The 22,323-nt window shown below is 39.4% G+C and overlaps 1 protein-coding gene across 1 annotated transcript in view; it reads left to right on the top strand.

Moving 5' to 3' along the window:
* RAPH1 (Ras association (RalGDS/AF-6) and pleckstrin homology domains 1) overlaps positions 1-22,323 on the top strand; it is a 62,217-nt gene that overhangs the window by 18,983 nt on the left and 20,911 nt on the right. The window contains exons 4-5 of the mRNA XM_075711332.1: positions 20,109-20,186; positions 21,541-21,700. Of these exons, the coding sequence (XP_075567447.1) occupies positions 20,109-20,186; positions 21,541-21,700 (238 nt within the window). The remainder of the gene's footprint in view (positions 1-20,108; positions 20,187-21,540; positions 21,701-22,323) is intronic.

Here is a 22,323-nt window from a genome sequence, read left to right as displayed (position 1 = left end):
GTCAATGTTGCCTTTGAACCTACAGATACTATTTAACCAGAAAGAAGTTATTCTATTTAACATATTTAAGCCATTAGAACAATAAGATAAAATATCTTAGAAGATTGCCAGGTCTTCTTTTTCTTATACTTCCCACTCAGTTTTTGTTCATTATTTGTAAACTCACAGTGTAAAGAATGTATTTGGCACCTTTCATACTGTATTGTGCTGTTTCTAAACACTGCATGTATGTATTCTGAGCCCTTACCTTAAAATTAGAGGAATTGGATAGAACTCTGTCTCTTAGCAGTGAGATTGAATCTTTCTAAATTTGTCCCACTTACTTCTGTACTAAGTGATAATCAGGTATGTGACAAGAAAATGGATCAGTGTTTGATATGAACGTGATTGTCAAAGTTTTTAAAAAATGTGCAAGTAGAATTGAAGAAATGAGGCAATGCATGTGACATGTTACCTGTGAACTGGTGGCGTGCTACAGTTGCAAGATGGGCTACACAGCCTGCATCCTTCAGAACCTAGCTAGGCAGCTCAGTTTGTCACCTCTTCTGAAAGGATCTTTACTTCTTAAAATCCACCCATCAGTTACCGTCTGCAAAAAATAATTCTAATATGCTCAGTAATTCAGTGTTAGTTTAGAAATCGTTTCAGGTTTGGTTTTTTGTTTGGGTTTTGGGGCTGGGATTTTTTGTTTGTTTCTTGGTTTTGTTTGGGGTTTGTTGGTTTGGTTTTGGTTTTGTTGTTTTTTTTTTCTTTAAACTGGCTTTCATCCTAAGACCTCAGAATGTCAAGAATTAAAACAACCCACTGAACTTTTCGTAAAGGAACTGACAAGGATAATAGGGGAGAAAATCTTGAGCTTTGGCCATGTAGAGGATTACTTGTCATCTAGTATAATGCAACAAATTATATTCTGAAAATCTGAAAGGTATTTTCATTTTCCTGGTAGTCTATCTGTTCTATCATGTTTGGCAAACATGTTTTGTACATGTAGGGTTGGTGATGGGTATAAAAATGTTTCAGCATTGAAAAAACTTTCTGGCATAAGGAGCTACTTTGTATTGAGGAGGAGTATTGTGTTGAGTTCTCTGAAAACACTGTGAAATGCAATATTCAACAGTTGGTCCATGAACTTCTGGTATTTAGGCCTGAAGATGATGGATGTTACATTCCTGTCTTCAAACAAAGGATATAGGAAATCTTTGAAGTCCAAGATGTAATTTGGAACAAGACTATATTCCATGTTCCAACATCAAGGCTAGCTGTCCTTGCTGAATGAACTTAAAATTTTTTGTCCTAACAGCATCTAGAACTTTTAAACGTTACTGTTAATTTTAGTCAAATCTAGTTTTCTGTATTGTGATTATCCATAGCAGCTAAAGTTTCTTATGGAGACATTAGTAGGCTTATTTATATGCTTTTTTCTTAGTTCTGATATTTTGATCATCATACCCATTTTTTAATGTAAAAATGTTTCTGTACTTTATACTTTTGTGCACAGCTGTTTTGTCATCCCTTGAGAAAGGTATACATTTTATTTTGTAGAATGTTAATGTTCTGATCAGCATATTTTTTCTAGTATTTTGAGGATTTTTTAATTATTATTGTTTTTAACATCATAGTTTTCAGTGTGACTTGGAATAATTGCTGCTGGGAGTTACAGTAGAAAACAGTCCAAAACAGCCATCGCTGCAATGTCTGCTTATACTTCTTATATAAAATGAGCTAAAAACATAACTTTCCTATTTTTTGATAGTTTTTCTTTTCACTATTTTTTCTCTATCCAGGTCTTCTGAAACTTAGTTCACAGTTTGTTCCATATTATGAGGAAGCACTAAAGCACAATTGAATAGCTTTTTATGTATTATGTAAAAATTGTCCCCAAAATAAGCGATTTTGGCATGAAAAGAAATTGCAAGTGTTTTCGATACCTGATGGTAGGCTTCATATTTGCTTTTTTTAGGGAAGGAAGAGTATCTTCTGAAGATTATAAAGAAACAAACTTGTTCTCCAGCACCACTAGTGTTATGGCCAGTCCAGTGTTACTGTTGTAAAGTCTTGTAGCACAGTTTGTATTGACATATTCTTAAACAGTTTCTGTGGAAGTGCAAATTACATGATTTGATGACGTGACAAGGAGAAGAATTTCTTCTTGCCTTAAGAATCCTGTTAAAGCCCTGTCACATCTCCTTTCCTGGATGTTCACCAGACTATGGTATTTTGAGTTCTGCCTGAGCAGTAGTGTTCTTAGATTAACTGGGAATCTGAAGTGGAGCCTGGCTCTGTATTCATCATTTAAAATATCAAAGTGTAAGTGTTGGTTTTAAAATTCTTTTATTGACAGAGTGGTTTCATAGATCCCCTTTTAGTAGAAAACGTTAATATCTCCTAATGCCTATTAAGCGATTTTTTTTTTTTTCCCCTACATATAATGGAAATAACTTTGGGAAGCTTTTTCATTTGCACTGCCTTCACATTAGTCATTTTATACAAAAACTTATGACAAGGTATGGCTGTAACTGATGGCTGGATTTTACTGAGAAAGCTATCCTATACATTTAAAAAAAAAAAGCTTTAAAAAGCCTTCTAGTAGAAGTAAAGAATTATAGCTAGCTTTGGACTGTGCATAGGTTATAAAAGTCTTTGACTCAGTGTTATTCATGTTGAATAAGCTTCACTGAGTATTTTAGTGAATGCAACAATTCTATATTGTGATTATCCATAGCATCTAAAGTTTGTTATGGAGACATTATTAGGCTTATTTATATGCTTTTTTCTTAGTTCTGATATCTTCCAACACTGTCACAACCTAGTTGTTATATAACTTCATGCTTAGTATAAAGAACTGCACGTTTTTGTGTTCTCTGAAGCTTTTGTCAAATTTTGATACTTTCATGTTTCTAACTACTTTTACCTCCCAAGGATATTTTAATATTCTGGTTGTGTGACAATTTTAAAAAATTTTAAAATGAAAATACCTGTTATGAGAAATGATGGCCTTGTACTGTGGAAGCAGTCAGCTCACTGCAACAGGATAGAAAATGGATAGCATTGGGGGGATGGGATGTACTACTTTGTGTGATTGGAATTGTTTTTGTATCCTAAATGGACCTAAGACAGTGCACTGAGGGGGACAGACTTCTTTGTTGCAAGGGCCTGAGTTCTTGTTGTTGTGGTGGGAGCAGGTGGAAGCAGAACAGATGCTTTTCATGGTGGAAGACTAGAAATGTCTACCTAGGAGTAATTAATGTTTTGGTTTTGGTTTTGTTTTCCTAGGTTTCATTAGTGTTATCTTTAGTCTGGAAAGTACTTGGGGCAGAAAAGTAGGTTAATTTCTTTGGAAAGGTCAGGCATTTATATTGTCAGAGCTTTGGTATATATTTGAACTCCAGAAGTAGAGAGGAAGAGCAGGCTATTTAGATCCTCTGTGTTGTCCAATGTGATTGTAGTATCTTAAGAAAAAATAACAAAATATTTACCTTCCCCTGAACAATGGAATATTCCTAGGAACCTGTATTAAAGGGCAATATCTATTCACCTCAAAGCTTGATGTTAGAGCTGGTTTTTCTTTTGAAATAGATTAAATGCTTTAAAACTGTGGACTGTGAGAGAGTAGCACGTTGTTCTACAATTAAACTTTTTTTTCTTTGTTTAATGGTTTATGCAGGTCAAATATTTGAAACATGTTATGTGTGCATAGTTGTTGTTTAGCCAAGCTATAATTCCTAGAACTTGGTCTTTCCTGTTGCTTTGCTAATGCTGCTCATTCTAACTTTTGGGTATCTGCAGTACTGCAGAATGTGTTATGCAGTAGGAAGGAGCCATGCACAAAACATGTCTGGCAAAGAACTGTTGCCTTCCTGTTTCTAGACATGTCTCTCCAGCTCAAATTCATGTAGGTAGTTGTCATCACACTGTTACTTTGCATTTTACTGGCCAACACCTGTTCCCATGAAATCCCATCATTCTTGACTTCCAGAATAACTTTCCTGTGGTTATCTGTTTTCATATTTTGCTGCAGGTCTGGAAAGCAGTATTAGCAAAGTCCCCAGTGGTTATTATTTTGTAATAAATAAATGGCATTCCTATTTCTGGATAGAATAAAAGTTCTTTAGTGGAGAAAAGTTCCACTGTACTTAAATGCAAGATGGCAACAACCAAAATGACCAATGATGGGGAGAAGGTTAAGCAATCTGCCTTGAGCTTCTCTGTAGGAGAAATATCCTCCAGCAAATAGCATTTCCTTTAAGGAGAGACTCAGTATCCCCTCTTTATCCTGACACTATTGTTGACTGACAGGTTAAGGAGAGAAGGTGGCTAAACCCTAAGGAAGAGGCTACAAATATACATTGTAATGTTCTTTCTACTGCAGTGCTCCATTCACCAAGAAAAAATGATCCATATTAATTGGATCCCATGATGTCTGACAAGAACTCTATCAAGAAACTCTTTAAAAGAATTTCCTTGAGCTTGTCTTTGGATTTTTATCTATATTTTTGAGCTTTGGATTGAGCCAACCAATTTATTCCGGAAGTTCTCTAGTAATATGTTGTAATGAGACCATTCTAAACTGACTTTGTGTGAAGTTAGAGCTTCTGTGTAGGAAAGGATACAACTCAGAGTAAAAATGCACCTAGTGGAAATCATAAAAAGAGGATCAGTCTGCTTTCAAGTTAAGCAAAGCTGTATTATTCACCAGCAATGTTAGCATCACCTCAGGCTGAGTAAATGAACTGTTCTTTAAATGATAGCCTTTCTTAAGTATTACTGAAGTTGCTGGAAATCCTGTGTATGTAGAAAAAGCAGAATGTATTACTTCATCAGTCCCAAATTATATGATTATGTATGTCAGGAAGTCTAATCTGAGAATTCTGTATGACAGAATGCACAAGACCTTTTAATCATACCAGGTCCTGCATCACAAAGCTCTCATCATCGTGTGCTTGAGGTGTGAAAAATTTGTCAGTAGGCAGCACTGCAGTGCTTCTAGAACATGTGGTGTAGACACAGATGGTAACTAATCTGCAGGCAGAAAAATCTTCCTTCAGTCTGTAGCATAACCTGTGTCTATATTAGTGGCTGAGTACTAGGTGGAGCTTGGGATGGAGTCTAGGTTCTTCAGATGCTGTGTAGAGTCTTTTCTGAACTGTAACTTTTAAAGCCTGCTAGAGATCCTTAATTACTCATCACAGCATGTGGCAGTCACATCAAGTAAACTCCCCCTGCAGGAATTGTATTCACCAAACTATTTGATATTGCCTTGCTTGAAGCTGTGGACATGCTCTCTCCACTTTTTTCAAGAGAGTCTATCTTATTGTGGCTCTGAAGAGATGGGGATTCTGTGCTGCTAATTATTAAACAGGAGTATAGTAGGCTGCTCAGTTGTCATGCCTTGTTCTATGTAGCATTGGACCGATTGACACAAATAAGGCTGAGACAGATGCAGCCACGTGGGACAAAATTTGCAGTATGGTGGTTATACACAGGAGATATACTTAATGCTTTTGTTAAGTGCCACAGTGTTAGCCTAATTTCCTTAACAGACTTGTGACTATGTGGTTCTGCAAATTCCTGTGGGCCGATGGTTTTGTTGTTCCTCTGTAGCAGATGCTGGAGAAGATAATCACTCTGTTAACTGTCATTAACTGATTTTTGCCTTTTGAGAAGTCCTCCTCTACTGGTTGCTACTGATTTTGCTTCCTCTTTTTAAACAGATTAAAAATATATTTTCTGCTAATTTCTCTTCCAAGAGAAAGATGGGGATTTGTTTCTAACTTCTTGGATTATATAATTTGGACTGTATGAGAGAAGAAAGACTTAAGTCCCTTTAAAAAAAAATAAATAAAAAGAAAGAAAAAAATTAATTGAAGTCAGGTCTGAACTATTATTATGGTAACATCTTCTTTCTCTAACTGTGGAAGCAGCAGCCAGTGTAGAAAGCATGAAACCAGTTCCTTGTCTCCAGGATGATCAGGTTTTAGTGGCTTTATGTTTGCATAATGGAAGTAGAATGTTCAGTTTTAGAAAACTGGACAGGATTTTGAAAAGCATTGTAAGTGCATGTTTTCTTACTTTTATAGTTCTAAATGTCTTTAAAAATAAGTTCTCTCTTGCAGAAAAGAAACCAGTAGCAGGTAAGCAAAACTTTTCTTAATTCTATTGTGTAACATGTTGTACAGGGGAAGATTAAAATAGTGTCCTCTATTAGCACAACTGCATTTATACTAGTGTGTTAGGCTCGTACTATTTGGGAATGTTCATGTTTTTATGGGAGGGAAATAAAGTGATGACATAGGGGTGTTTTCCTCAAACTCTACTTTATCTTCTGTAATCAAGACACTATAAAATTACTATACTGCCTTCTTTTGACTTATGTTCTTTCTCTTTCTTTCTGCACAAGCACTCCTATTTGGACAGGGAAACCTCCCTCCTTCTGAGAAACATTGCAGGAAAGCCTTCTCATTTGCTGACCAAGGTGATGCTTCTTCTTTCCACCTGTATGTGACTGTTTCTATGTAGAAGGAATGCTTTATTGTGTGCTATGCTCCTCCCACCCCTGCCCTTTCCAGGAACTTGTGCATTTACTTACATGATTTTCCTCCTGATTGTCCAAGGTGCTTTTAAAGGCTGAATTTTATTGTTTGTTTCTGCAGGTTTATCAAAGTGTTCAAGTTCTTGCAAATATATAATAGCCATGTCAGCAGTTAAACTGCCTTGGCTGAAAAGGAAATGTACTGAGCTAGAAATTCTTTTGTTCCTATTCTCATTCACTAGTTTAAAAAAATAAGAGATTGCAACTGTGGAAAATATGTGGGAGTATTCAGTACTGTTAAAAGGCAGTAGTATCCTTAAAATAAGTTCACTTGCTGTGTTGAAGATAAACTGTAGTAAGTAATAGGATTTTTTTTTAACATTTTGAATGCTGTCTTGATATAATGTGGGGAGAGTATCCTAGCAAGACAGTGGTCTAATTAGCTAAGTATGTACAAATCCTGAGTATAAATTAGTTTTCTTTACAGGAAAGAGGTCAGTAATGTACTAAGAGAGCACAAATTGCCATTCACTTTCTCTGATTCAGTTTGTTAAGAATTACGTTTTCTATAAATACTTCCATTTGAAACTAGAGTGGGAGGGATAGAGTAAGCTATAAATCTCATTGATGAAAAAACAAGCTGGTATGAAGAACATACAGCTTCACATTGTTGGGAAAACTTTGAAAGTTCAGTAGCTGAGATGTCAGATATGTCTGATGCTACTACCTACTGCATACCACTCCTTGGGTTATTTTTCTAAATTAGACACTCTAGAGGAGAAAACTCAGGCAAACCTGAGGTGACAAAATGTACCTTGGCAACTTAAAATCAATAAGGATAATGTTTGCTGGGCATAAGTAGTCTGTATTTTCCAATAAAAGTTTAGAACTAGTTTACTGCCTTTTCTTAAATACCTTAACATTCTTCTCAAAATGCTCAGCATGCATCTTGACAACAAATTTTCAGGCTGTCTTCTAGAGGAGTATAAAGAGCCAAAACCAAGTAATTTTCTGCTCTTGCAATTGTTTTGCTTAAAATTTAAGTCCATACCTCTCTCCTTTCCACCCTGTCAGCTCCTTGCCCCCGCACCCTGAACAAAGCAAACAGCCACCAAAGCAGCAAACCTTGCTTGATTGCAAATAGATTAACAACGTCTGTGGCACGAACAGAAACCATAATTTTCTCTTTCATCTCCATGTGTTTTCATATCCTCTCTTCTGGTTATTTATATACAGGATGAGTGTTGGTTAGCATATGGAACTTCAATTAAAAACAAATGCATAAAATACTAAGTCCATTGCGTCATACGACCATGAACTACCTCATATCAGTGATTCTAATAGACTACTGAAGTTAAATGTTTGGATTTATAAATCTTTGTCTTGGCTTATTAGACTTTGTAGCCCTTTGAGTCAGGTGCTTATGGTGAGCTTGCTGATGTTCTGAGGATAATGTTGTTAACTCAGCTTAGGACTGTCTCAGTACAGCTGTGCCCTCTACTTCTGACTATGGGGCACACAGTCCTGGTGTGGATACTTACTGGTTCTCTTCTGACCTCCTGCAGACAAAAATATGTTTAGTAAAGTGATGAAATGGAAGTCCACTTTGCTGCTTCGATCTCTTCAGCTTGCTGTAACATTAGATAAGTCCCAGTATGAGAGAAGGAGTCCCAAGAAATGGGGCTTTTCCTTGCAATTGTAGCAAGGTGTTAAATCAGTTAACTGTAGGATCATGTTGCAGCTCTATGCTGGTGTGTCTGGTGTGTCAACTATTTCTTACCATGTCTTACTCTTTCTTGTATTCTTCCCCTTCTTTGATCTGCCTACCTCTTATATTGAGACTAGAGACACTGGGGGAATGATAATACCATTTTTGTCCTCTGGTAATATAACTGATTGTAAAAATTCTAGTCATGGACTACATTCCTTTTGCATTACAACTATGCACAAATATAGTTCCTCTCACAGCATAGGACAGATCTCAGCACAGAAAATGATCTATTTGTGATGGTGGTCTCTTCATTTTTAAAAGTAATTATGTGTGTTATTATTCACACAAGATTCAACCCCCTTTTTTTGAAAACAGAAGGAAGTGAAAGCATATCAGTGAAGTTAGTTATTGAATATTGAAAATAAAGCAATGTCTCTTTAATGTCAAATTTGCAAGCTTGTTTCCCTATAGGGTTGGAATTAAGCCATCAAATCAATACTGAAAGCTAAGCCTATGGCTGTGAAATATTAGACCCCATGCAAATAATTTTGAGAGAGTATTCAGGGCTCAAATATATCCCAGTTTAGGGCATGAAGATCGGAAATAGAAATGTAACGTGCTGGATTTTGAAGTTACTATTTCTTCTACCATTCTGATGCATGTGAAGCTGAAACTATGTTCAGGAAGCCAGATGATGGTGATTTAATGATGTAATGCTTCATATATGTATGTCAGCACCTGGAAAAAAGGAATCATGTTATGCCCTCTCTTCCCAAATATCTAGTACTTCATTCATGAGGGAGATAGATTGGTGGAGCCGCACCCTACCCTCCCTGAGGCCAAGGCAGCAGATGGAGGCTCCACAAGAAGCAGAGGATCTCCTACCCTCTTTCCAGCAAGCAGAAGGAGGGGACCTAAGAGACAGGGGGGAACGGAAACAGGTCCCTGCTTGAGGCAGCAGGTGAATCCCCTCCCGGCCTCCCTCACTTTCCCAGTTACCGTTACACAACAGAAATGAGGGTCTGAAACTTGAGGGCCAGGCAAATGAGGATCTAGATGAAGGTTCATCCAGGCAGTTGCCTAGGGCGAGTCAGTCATCCCCACGCATTACGACTGCCTCTGTTCAGAAAAAAAGGAGGGTAATTGTCGTAGGCGATTCCCTCCTGTGGGGAACAGAGGACCCAATATGCTGTCCAGACCCATCCCACAGGGAAGTCTGCTGCTTCCCTGGGGCCCGGGTTAGAGACATTACTAAGAAACTTGCTGGTCTGGTACAGCCCTCTGATTATTACCCACTGTTGGTTATGCCGGTTGGCAGTGATGAGGTTGTGGAGAGAAGTCCTGAAGCGATCAAAAGGGACTTCAGGGCACTGGGACGATTGGTTGAAGGATCAGGAGCACAGGTAGTGTTTTCCTCAATCCCGTCAGTGGCAGGGAGGAATACTGAAAGGAACAGGAAAGCTCAGCTGATTAACACATGGCTCAGAGGCTGGTGCCATCAGTGGAATTTTGGTTTTTTTTGATCATGGGGAGGTTTACACAGTACCGTCTGCTGGCGACAGATGGAGTTCAGCTATCTCTAAGGGGGAAAAGGATTCTCACTCATGAGTTGGCGAGGCTCATCGAGAGGGCTTTAAACTAGGTTCGAAGGGGGAAGGGCTCACTAGAGAGGAGCCCAAGGGTGGTATGGCAACGTTGGGGGTGAAATCGATAGCCCAGCTCAAGTGCGTCTACACCAATGCATGCAGCATGGGCAACAAACAGGAGGGAGCTGGAAGCCATTGTGCAGCAGGATAGCTATGACTTAGTCGCCATCACAGAAACATGGTGGGATGACTCTCATGACTGGAGTGCTGCAGTGGATGCCTATAAGCCCTTTAGAAGGGATAGGCAAGGAAGGCGAAGTGGTGGGGTGACTCTGTATGTTAGGGAGTGTTTCGATGGTATAGAGCTCAACGATTGTGATAAGGTCAAGTGCTTATGGGTAAGGATGAGGGGGAAGGTCAACAAGGCAGATATCCTGCTGGGAGTCTTATTATAGACCACCCAACCAGGATGAAGAGGCAGATGAAGCATTCTATAAGTGGCTGACAGAAGTCTCACAATCGCTAGCCCTTGTTCTTGTGGGGGAGAGGAAACAGTCTAGGAGGTTCCTAGAGTGTGTGGAAGATAAATTCCTGACACAGCTCGTAAGTGAGCCTACCAGGGGAGGTGCCTCGCTTGACCTGCTGTTTACAAACAGAGAAGGACTCCTGGGAGATGTCATGGTCAGAAGCCGTCTTGGCCTTAGCAACAACAATATGACAGAGTTCTCAGTTATTGGTGAAGTAAGGAGAGGGGTCAGCAAAACCACTACCATGGACTTCCAGAGGGTGGACTTTGGCCTGTTCAGGACACTGGTTGGGAAAGTCCCATGGGAGACAGTCCTGAAGGGCAGAGGGGTCCAGGAAGGCTGGGCGTTCTTCAAGAAGGAAGTCTTAAAGGCGCAGGAGCAGGCTGTCCCCATATGCCATAAGATGAACTGGCAGGGAAGACGACCGGCCTGCCTGAACCAGGAGCTTTTGCTGGGGCTCGGGGAAAAAAGGAGAGTTTACCACTTTTGGAAGAAGGGACAGGCAACTCAAGAAGAGTACAGGGATCTCGTTAGGACATGCAGAGAGGAAATTAGAAAGGCAAAAGCCCAGCTAGAACTCCATCTGGCCACTGTTGTAAAAGATAATTAAAAATGTTTCTACAAATACATTGACAACAAAAAGAGAGCCAAGGAGAATGTGCATCCTTTATTGGATGTGGGGGAGAACATTGCCACCAAGGATGAGGAAAAGGCTAAAGTACTTAATGCCTTCTTTGCCTCCATCTTTAATAGCCAGACCAGTTATCCCCAGGGTATTCAGCCCCCTGAGCTGGAAGACAGGGACGGAGAGCAGAATGGAAGCAGTTAATGGCTTGTTGTGCCACCTGGACACTTACAAGTCTATCGGGTTGGATGGCATCCACCTGAGAGTACTGAGGGAGCTGGCAGAGGAACTTACCAAGCCATTCTCCATTGTCTATTAGCAGTCTTGGTTAACAGGGGAGGTCCCTGATGACTGGAGGCTTGCCAATGTGATGCCCATCTACAAGAAGGGCCGGAAAGAGGATCTGGGGAACTATAGGCCTGTTAGCCTGACTTCGGTACTGGGGAAGATTATGGAGCGGTTCATCTTGAGTATGCTCAACAGGCATGTGCAGGTCAACCAGGGGATCAAGCCCAGCCAGCATGGGTTCATGAAAGGCACGTCCTGCTTGACCAACCTGATCTCCTTCTATGACCTGGTGACCTGCCTAGTGGATGAGGCAAAGGCTGTGGACGTCATTTACCTGGACTTTAGCAAAGCTTTTGACACCGTCTCCCATAATATTCTCCTTGGGAAGCTGGCAGCTCATGGCTTGGATGGGCGTAGTCTTCACTGGGTAAAAAACTGGTTGGGTGGCCGAGCCCAGAGAGTAGTGGTAAATGGAGTTAAGTCCAGTTGGCAGCCGGTCACGAGCGGTGTTCCCCAGGGCTCTGTTTTGGGGCCAGCCTTGTTTAATATCTTTATCAATAATCTGGATGAGGGGATTGAGTGCACCCTCAGTAAGTTTGCAGATGACACCAAGCTGGGTGGGAGTGTCGATCTGCTGGAGGGTAGGATGGCCCTGCAGAGGGACCTGGACAGACTGGATCGATGGGCCGAGGCCAACTGTATGAGGTTTAACAAGGCCAAGTGCCGGGCCCTGCACTTGGGTCACAACAACCCCATGCAATGCTACAGGCTTGGGGAAGAGGGCCTGGAAAGCCTCCCGGCAGGAAAGAACCTGGGGGTGTTGGTAGACAGCTGACTGAACCTGAGCCAGCAGTGTGCCCAGGTGGCCAAGAAGGCCAACAGCATCCTGGCTTGTATCAGGAATAGTGTGGCCAGCAGGAGCAGGGAGGTGGTTGTCCCCCTGTACTCAGCACTGGTGAGGCCGTGCCTGGAATACTGTGTCTAGTTTTGGGCCCCTCAATACAAGAAAGACATTGAGGTGCTGGAGCGTGTTCAGAGAAGGGCAATGAAGCTGGTGAAGGGTCTGGGGCGCAGGCCTTATGAGGAGCGGCTGAGGGAACTGGGGTTGTTTAGCCTGGAGAAGAGGAGGCTGAGGGGAGACCTTATTGCTCTCTAAAAACAACTCCCTGAAAGGAGGTTGTAGTGAGGTGGGTGTTGGTCTCTTCTCCCAAGTAGTTAGCGATAGGACGAGAGGAAATGGGCTCAAGCTGTGCCAGGGGAGGTTTAGGTTGGAAATTAGGAAAAATTTCTTCCTGGAAAGAGTAGTCAAGCATTGGAACAGGCTGCCCAGAGAGGTGGTGGAGTCACTGTTCCCTGGAAGTGTTCAAAAAATGGGTAGATGTGGCAGTCTGGGACATGGTTTAGTGGGCATGGTGGTGTTGGGTTGATGGTTGGACTGATGATCTTCAAGATCCTTTCCAGCCTTAATGATTCCTAGTTTTTACTTTCATTAAAAAATAATCCAGCCACCAAGCCAAGAAACATGAAATTATTACTCTACCCTTAATTGGTTTAGTGGTAGACTTGGTAGTGTTAGGTTAGTGGTTGGACTGGATGATCTTAAAGGTCCTTTCCAACCTAAACGATTCTATAATTCTATGATTCTTCTTTTCTTGTTGACCTGAAAGGCAAATATTCTTCTTCTGAATGTTGATCCCCCTGGCTTGTAGATTTTGGTTATTACACACTGTAATCACTTCAGACCTTTGAATAGATCAGTGGTGAAGTTGGCTTCGTGCATCTTATGTCAGTCTGATTCAGACATCTTCATTCTTGAATGAAGAATCCCAGAGGTCAATATTGGGTCCAATACTTCTCAACATCTTCATTAATGATCTGGATGGTGGGGCAAACGCTAACCCTCATTTCTGGCTCAAGCCTGGACTGTCCCCCCACCTGTGGCCCACACCAAAAACTATTCCTCAGCACTGATCTCTTTGCTCCAGCTTGCCTTTGGCTGCCTAATTCCAGTGCCACTCCAATGGCCCCTCTAGGCGCTCTCTTTTGCTCAACCCTAACCCTATAGACAAGCTAACCCTCATAGATAAGCTGTTGATCTATGGGCTGGATAAGCAGACAGTGATGTGGACTGAAAACTGGCTGAATGGCTGGGCCCAGAAGGGTGGTGATCAGTGGCACCAAGTCTAGTTGGAGGCCAGTAACTAGCAGTGTACCCCAGGGGTCAGTACTGGGTCCAGGTCTCTTTAACATCTTCATTACTGATCTGGATGATGGGGCAGAGTGTGCCCTCAGCAAGTTTGCTGATGACACCAAACTGGGAGGAGTGGCTGCAATGCCAGAAGGTTGTGCTGCCATCCAGAGGGACCTCAACAGGCTGAAGAAATGGGCTGACAGGAGCCTTGCAAAGTTCAAAAGAGGGAAGTGTCAAGTTCTGTACCTGGGGAGGAACAGCCCTGTGCAGCAGTCCATGCTGGGGACCACCCAGCAGGAAAGTAGCTTGGCAGAAAAGGACTTGGGTGTCCTGGTGAAAACCAAGTTGACCACAAGGCAGCAATGTGACCTTGCGGCAAAGGTGGCTAATGGTATCTCTGGCTGCATTGGGAGGAGTGTTGCCAGCAGATGGGTGGAGGTGAGTCTTCCCCTCTACTCAGCACTGGTGAGGCCACACCTAAAGTAGTGTGGCCGGTTCTGGGCTCCCCAGTACAAGAGAAAAATGGAGCTACTGAAAAGAGTCCAGCAAAGGACCACGAAGATGAAGAAGGGACTGGAGCTTCTGTCCTATGAGGAGAGGCTGAGAGAGCTGGGACTTCAGCCTGGCAAAGAGAAGGCTCAGGGGGATCTCATCAATGCGTACAAATATCTGAAGGGAGGGTGTAAAGAAGATGAGACAGAGCCAGGCTCTTTTCAGTGGAGCCCAGTGACAGGACCAGAGGCACAAACTGAAACATAGGAGGTTCCATCTGAACATCAGGAAACACTTTTTTACAGAGAGGGTGACTGAGCACTGCCACCGGTTGCCTGGGGAGGTTGTGGAGTCTCCATCCTTGGAGATAGTCTGAAGCCATCTGGACATGGTCCTGGGCACCTGACTCTAAGTGGCTCTACTTGAGCAGGGGAGGTGGACAAGATGACCTCAGCCATTCTGTGAAAACTGGGAAAAACAGGTTTCCCAGAGATAGGGACACCCACATTTTTTTGATATGGACAAACTTAACTTTAACTTAACTTAGCTTTTCCTCATCCTTTGAGGTAGCTGAGGTGCTGTTTTTGCATCTTCTCTTCCTCAACTTCAGTTTGAGATAGACACTAGCATTGCAGTTTTCTTCCCAGCGAGTTGGTTTAATGATACTACAAGCAAATGAAATCTAAAGTTGTGCAGAGGTTCTCTTTAAAAAGAAGTAGCACTGCCAGGTTTGTCTGTGAAAATTTCTTTGCATCAGACTTCTAGCATTAACACTTTGCCAAATAGTGTATGCTGTTGTAGTACAGTCTAAGATCATTGGGGAGAGTGTGAAAAGCTTAAGTACTGGCTAATTTTGATCAAGCACAAGGGAGGTTCTGGAGAGACTCATAGATGCCATTATGCATTTAAGTTCATAAGCAACTCCCATCTATCTCTAGGCCTTCCTTCTTTGCCCTAATAGACTGTGGAGGAAAAGATCCCTTCTGAAGGAACTTGTGACAAGGGCCAGTGTGACTTTGAGATGCATTTAAAATGTAACTGCTGCTTTCCAAGTTCCATTCGGAAGCCATCTTCTGTGTTGCAGTTAGCCTTCTGATAGCAAAAAGTTTGTGAATGGTGCACAGAAGTAGAACAAAGGAAAAATACGGCACTACCCCAGCGTAGTGTCATGGTAATACTAAAAAACTTTTCAGGTGAATAATTCTCAGACACAACCCCCAAAACAATACTACTGCTTTACATGCATGTCCGTATTAATTAACATAATACAATGTGGTGACAATAACTGAGGAATGTGCCAAAGGTATAAAAAACCTATTAAGTTGGGAAGGAAGAAGGAGGAAATGTGGGATGAGCCTACATTCAGGAGGATGGACTCCTCACCAGGAAAATGGCTGCTGTACACTCACATTTAGTGAGCTTTGAAAGAGAGTAATGTCTTGTTTCCCTTTCTGCTTTACTCAGGTATAGGTTATTCTGTGTTATTTTGAGAAGAAATGCAATAAAACATATGTTTTGAGAATGGTCATGAACTACTACTGTAAGCAAAAGTTCAGTGTTTATAGATGGGCTGTGCTACCATTGCCACACGTTGGTTTTTAGGTTAGGGGTGTTCTGCCTGTTCTAATGAGTATCAAGAAATACAGAAGAACTGCTGTTAATAATCACTCATTTGGCTTTCCCGTTCCAGTGCTGATCACATACACTCTTGTTCTAGTGTTCCTCTTTTTTTTTTTTAAAAAAAAAATAATAAATGAAATAAACCAACAGAAAATACTTCATTAATGTGATTAATGTTGTGATTGATACACATAAAACATGGGGCTAATAAAGATGTCTTAAAGTTTGGGGGAATTAGATACTAATTGAGATGTTAATATGGTGTTCTTGGGCAGCAGGAACCTCTTTCAATAAAATCTCTGCAGAAAGAAGTCCTTGCAAAACAGGTGATTGCCTTTCTACCTGAGGCTAGACTGTAGCTGGGAAAATAAACAGTGGATACCTGCTTCTCGTCCTTCAGAAGTCAATGCTACTTCTGTATTTAGATATCTTCTTATCTGCATTCAAAGGAAGACTTCAGAGAAAAATTTCAAATATTAAACATAAAAGAAATATCTTTTTTTATGTATCATGTTATCTGTGTATCTACCTTGCTAACAAGTGAAATGCGGACTTTGTTACTTACCTCTTATCATTTAATTATCATTTAGCTTTCCTAAATACTGTAACCTTTCCTACGTGATTTCCCCCTTTTTTTTCCATTCTGCCAGTGATCTCTATAAAAGGGATCAGGTAATGACGCTTTAAAAATGTACAATGAAACAAAAAATAAAACTCCAACCTAGAAATGTGAGGCATAAAGTCATTAGAGCAAGGTCAGCTCTGTCATAGCACACATCTTGCATATTTAATGGTAAAACACAGCTGGAATATGTTTAACTGCACATTTAACTGGAGACTGGGGCAGGAGACTGCGATTGTCATTATATTAAGGAAATCTTAACTTTAGATTTTTTTTGAGTTATTCTTCCCAGTAGTCCACTATAGGCTAAAATTATTGAAAACCGAGTTCTAGTATAAAAATACAAAGAAAAAGTAATTAATTTAAGACCATTGCATTGGAGACCTGTACCTTTTCAATTTCAGTTCACAATACATTACAATATTTTGCATGAACAAGTTCTTAACATAAGTATGTTGCCAAGCATTCTTTAAATCAGGTGTGATGTTTTCCGTAACTGAAGTAATCTCAGCTCAAAGCTTTAAAATGCAAGTATAACTACTCCTGAAGTTGTCCCATTGAAGTGAGGAATTTGTGTTGCAATTTTACAGCGATGTGTACTGCTACTGAAAGAGAATATCTTTTTCCTGTCAGAGGTTAGAATGACACTATGTTTTGTGGTTTTACACAGTAGATATATGTATGTATCTCCCTTATGCTTTTCCATAGCATGTATGTGACCATAAAGGCAGTCTTATCAAGGAGTGGATTCTTCTCAATCTTTCTGCTGTGTTAATTTTCAACCAGATCAGCTCCCTGACTGAATTGTCTGTGGGGCCACAGCAGCACTATGACGGAGAAGTAATGCTGTGCAAGGAAGGCAGGTGTATTGGCCATTTCAGGGATTTACATTGGTATATGCCACTTGCGAAACCATGACCTAGGCAGCAGTCCTGCCATTTATGTTCGCGTTTATGCCTTTGGCAACCTAGCTCACATCACTATTACTAGAACGATTTACTAGCAAAGGAGAAATAAGTACCTAAGTTAAATGTGATTGGACTGTATGTCCTGGTCTTGTTAGTTTGCGGTGTTGAGTAGTGTACAGTTACAGTCAGGTATTTTTGCCACTTGTCACCTTTCTCCGTATGCGATGAAAAATGTTCTTAGCTTAGTAGAAGCTGATGGCTTGCACATGCCTCCTCCTATTGAGGAGTTGTCTTGGTTCCACATGTGGGGGAGGAGAGAGCCTGTGTTTTTGTCTGAGTGCAGTTTTGGGGTGGCTTTGATGGGGACGGGAAGTGGATAGCTGTATTCTTGGGCCATTAGGAGAGAAATAGAATAAATTGTTGTGAGTTTTGAAGAATTCTGTTCTTATTAAATTATTTTATTAAGTAATCAAAATAGATAGTTCTTCCTCCTGCTCCAGTGAAACATTGTTTGTCACATCAGCAATGATGCAACAGTGGCCTGAGCACTAACTATAAAGGAAAACTTGAATAACTTAAAATTCTTGACTACTATGTGCGTTTAGAAATTTCTAATTCTTGCTTCCTTTCCCTCTGTGCATTTCCAGTAAGTAGATTCAGACCTCTTTTTGTATTGTTGCTGGTTGAAACTGGTTCTTATTTTTATAATTGTAATTCTGGGTTTTTGTTTAAATTTAAACTGACTTTGTTAAACTCTAGTAAAGCATAAGAAATCCTGATCTCTGGACCTCCATTAAAATTGAGTGGGAAATGAAAAGTAACTGGTGGGTGTTACAATAGTAAATCCTTGAAATCTCTTTTGGTCTACATATTTATTTTTAAAAGCATTTTGGGGAATGATGGTTTATAAACTTTGAGATCAACAAAGATATTTTACCTGTGTTGGTGCAGGTATATGAGGCCCCCAGCTGATTCCCTGTTGCTTGCTCTCTTGCTGCTGTCTGTGCCTGTGCGTGGTGGCTGTAAAGTGCTCCTGTTGGGGTTTGCTATAAATTGTTGCATTGTACAGGTGTACAGTGAAATGGGGTGGAAAATTGTGCTGCTTGACTTTAGGGAGGACCAAAACCAAATGTGCTGTCAACCTTTGTACAGCAATAAAAGTTTATGGCTGGGTTAATGAGCAGCTTTTTTAAACCATATAGTTTCTCCAAATGTATGATAAAATAAAAGAAGTCTTTTGCTCTTGCTGATTTCCTAATGCACAAGTGCATAGCATCACTTTTAGAAACTTACAACTATTTAAAGCCTTGTTTTTCCATAAAAATTTATTTCTACAGATGAAAATGGTTGATGTTAAGGAAGGGGAAGAACATTTTAGAATTCTGGGTGTGTTGTGCATTTAAATGATTCTAGGTGTCATGGCGCTGTTTGGTTGTTTGTTTTTAATAGAATGCTAATCTGATTCAACCTTTCTAAGCTATATGACACCATCGTTATGGTGAATAAAAAGACATAGTTCCCTGTAGACTAATAAAAACCTATGTTCCTAGGTAATTGAGTTTCCAGATAATGTTTCAAGCTCACATTATTTCTGCTCGTGTCAACTTACGGTTCATTTTATTGAAAAGCATTATGTTTCTCACAAGGCAGCCTATTGTGCTGTCTAGCTGATGTTTTTTCTGGTGCATAGTATGGTCACAGGTGTGAGGGAGCAAAAGCTGTTAAGTGAGAGTACAGTAAGTGTCATAGGGAGTACCCTTTGGCAGTTGATAGGAATATTAATAATTCACTGAGAAGTGGAAAACTTAAACTCTGTGGATTTCAGGATAGTTGAATCTTGACTTCTACAAGAAAAGCAACCATCTAAACACATAGTAAGGAAACCATGAATTACATTCATACAAGAAAGCAATTCAGAACTAAATGTCTATGGCATGCTGAGTGTTGTTGTGATGAGCTGTGCTACTTTTGATACGAGAAAAATTTTAATTTTTCTTTTCTAAGGAGATTGAATATTTTGGAGGGGATTTGTTTGTTTATTTAATATGTTTGTTTATTGTTCTGGAGATTTTTAAATCATTATAGTGCTTTACGCACAATGTACATCCACAATTTAAGATTTCTAAAATCTGAAACCTGCATGTGGCTGCTTGTTTAGCTGCGTATTTCAAATCTACTTTCAACAAAAATATCAATAATCTCCTGAAATTAAAAAACAGTATTGCTAGTCTTACAATATATAGATTTCCTTAGCATCAGCAGATAGAATAGATTCAAATTATCTGAATTTTTAATGCATTTCCAGTTGTAACAAAAATAGATTACTTAGAAGAGCATCAAAGAAAAGAATGCTCATTTGCTTTATATGCCTTAAAATACTTAAAGCGAGGAGAAATACAGCCTGGATTTAGTAACGATAAAGGGAGTATTCAAGCTACTTACTGCAAATGGCTTTAATAGTTTAAAATCTTGCAAACCAATGCACATAGCATGGAATCCTATTTATAAGATTTGTTTTCGGTACTTTCTGTGTGCTGTTAAATTCTGATATTTCGCAGTATGCTATTTATGTTTTATGTTGATCAACCAAAAATCTATTGGGTGTACTCAATTGTACACTCTTGTTGAGTATGTATTGTCCAAATCTATAATTGTAAATACAGAATATGCTAAAATATTTGGTAGCAAAGCACAAGGCTACTTACAATAAGGAAGAACAGAGAAATGCCAAATGTGTCTATACAAAATATATACCTCCAGTGTGTTCTTTTGGAGATAATGGCAGTTGTATTTCTAAATGTTATATATGTGTGTGTGTGTTTATATAGTAACACTTTTTGTCTTAAAAAAATAATAGTCTTCATCATCACTAAGAAATAGTTGAGGATTTATAGGTGGGTAATTCAGCATTTCAGTTAATGTTTTAAAGCATGGTGACCTCAAAATTAAATCCACTAAACTGGACTGAAGTTTGTGTTAACTAGAATTCTGTGTGTTGTGTCCCCCTAGGAGGAACAGGCTGCTAAACTCAAAGCTGAGAAGATTAGGGTTGCGTTAGAGAAGATTAAAGAGGCACAAGTGAAAAAGGTAGGTTATTTATACAGGTTTATAAGATATTTATTCACCTGCAAAATGCAAGCAAAATTCTTCTCATTTGTGTCTATTACCCTTAAGTTGCCCTAAATAAAATAGGAACACTGTAGTATTCTGATCTTGAATGATAATGTACTTTCTCATCCGGACTGGACCAAATCAACAAAATCCTAGCATATGGAATAACACTATGTTTTTCTTAAGGAATAGCTTATTTTGCAGCTAGTGCACATTGAGAAGGCTTTGCCAACTTCCACCCCGAGCTGAAATGAAGCTCCAGCCTCCTGAGAATGTCTTTGTATATTACACAGTCACACATTTAAAATTTGGGTCTGTTTTCTTAACAGACCCCTTCCCATTATGCATAGCAGGATTTTCCAGTGATAAATGGAATATAAGCATTCCAGACTACAGACAGGGGTTACCAAGAGGAGAAAGTCTACTGACATTACTTGATGCGCTAGCAAAGAATATAAAGTGTTCCCTTGAAATCTGGCGTTCTTGTTTTATGTTTGGAGTTTTTCAGTAGCTTAAAATGTCTTTTACATTTAGTGTTTATATATCAAAAGCTGAAAAACTGTCCTGGCTGGAAGATGGGAATTAACAAGCCAACCAGTGTATTACAACTAGTATGTTTTAACTTGTCCAGCTGAAAAAGGTGTAAAAAAGGAAGCATAATGATCGGCAAGAAGAATCTGTTGTCTTAAGTTTTTTAATTGGTTAAAAAAATGGCTGCATTTTTCTTTCTGGACAGTGACCTCTTTAAAGTGCCTATGAAAAGCCATTGCATTTGAAAAGCAGATTTCTTTCACACTAATACTTCATGCTGCCCAGAAAAAGAAGATTTAGTATAGGTATATTGTTTACATAATCAGCATTTTTAGAAAATATGGAGGAAGCGGGCAGAAAGCTTGAATTGCAAGTCTGAAAAATTCTGATTCTATATAAGGTTGTGCAGAACTCTTTATCTATGTTTGTTCCACCTAGATATGTGAGAAAAATTGTCACAAAGACACTTTATTAATCAGAACAGGACACTTTGGCAGGAGGGATTTTTTTTTTTTCCCCTCCTTAACACATAACTAAAGTATTCATTGTATTGGGAAGTCCTTTATATTTACTCTCTTACACTGAAGGAGAACAGTATCATTGTGTGTCCATGATACAAATATCTAACCATCATTTATGGCTTTTTACATTTTGAGGGAGTGTATTGATTGAACTTAATATTTTACGCTATTTTAACAAAACCTTAGAAAAAGAAACAAGATCTTAAAAGAAACATGTTTTTATTTGAAATGTCAGAAATTAATCCTTCTTCTTGTTTTCCTGATTTTCTGCTTAATAGTTGGTGATCAGAGTCCATATGTCTGATGACAGCTCAAAAACAATGATGGTGGATGAGAGGCAGACAGTGAGACAAGTATTAGACAATCTGATGGACAAATCGCATTGCGGTTACAGTTTAGACTGGTCATTGGTGGAAACCATCTCTGAATTGCAAATGGGTAAGTAATAATTATAAACATTTATAATTCTTATGTATTGATGTAATACTTGTCTATATCTGTGTCCTCAGAATGAGTTGAATTCTTATCTTCATAATGTTCATCATCCCGTTCATTCTGTGTAGTAAATGTTCATTCATGTAATAAAGCTCATGAATGACATTGTTTCAGAATGACCTGGAAATGTTTTCTTCTTTCATATTAAAAGCATGTCTAAATTCTAAGGTGTGATAGAGGAATTTTACTGATGTCTAGTCACTGAACCTCTTAGTTTTGATGTGTTCCTCACAGAAGAAAGAGGTTAGGGATAAAAAACTTACCGTGCATCTCTCTGCAAATAGTAATAGTAAATAGTACTTTGTACTGATCCTAATAGCTCTTATTACAAAAAGCTGTCTACGTTTTTTTTTTTTTTTCTGTTAAATATTTTGATGCAATTGGCAATATGGCTCTAAGGGCAGTTAAAGCTTATTTGCACTGCATTGCACATACCACAATGGAAGTTGTTCATTTAGCAAATGATATAGCATCTGAATGGAAAAGAAGGGGGAAATGGTAGAAGAACAATATTATTAATTCCCGTTATCAGAGAAGAATTACATCAAAAAGTTCTTAAGCACCTT

Source organism: Pelecanus crispus, chromosome 5 (assembly GCF_030463565.1).
Source record: "Pelecanus crispus isolate bPelCri1 chromosome 5, bPelCri1.pri, whole genome shotgun sequence".
NCBI lineage: Eukaryota > Metazoa > Chordata > Aves > Pelecaniformes > Pelecanidae > Pelecanus > Pelecanus crispus.
Note: the sequence above shows the minus strand (reverse complement) of the source record. Positions and strands in the feature narration are given on the sequence as shown.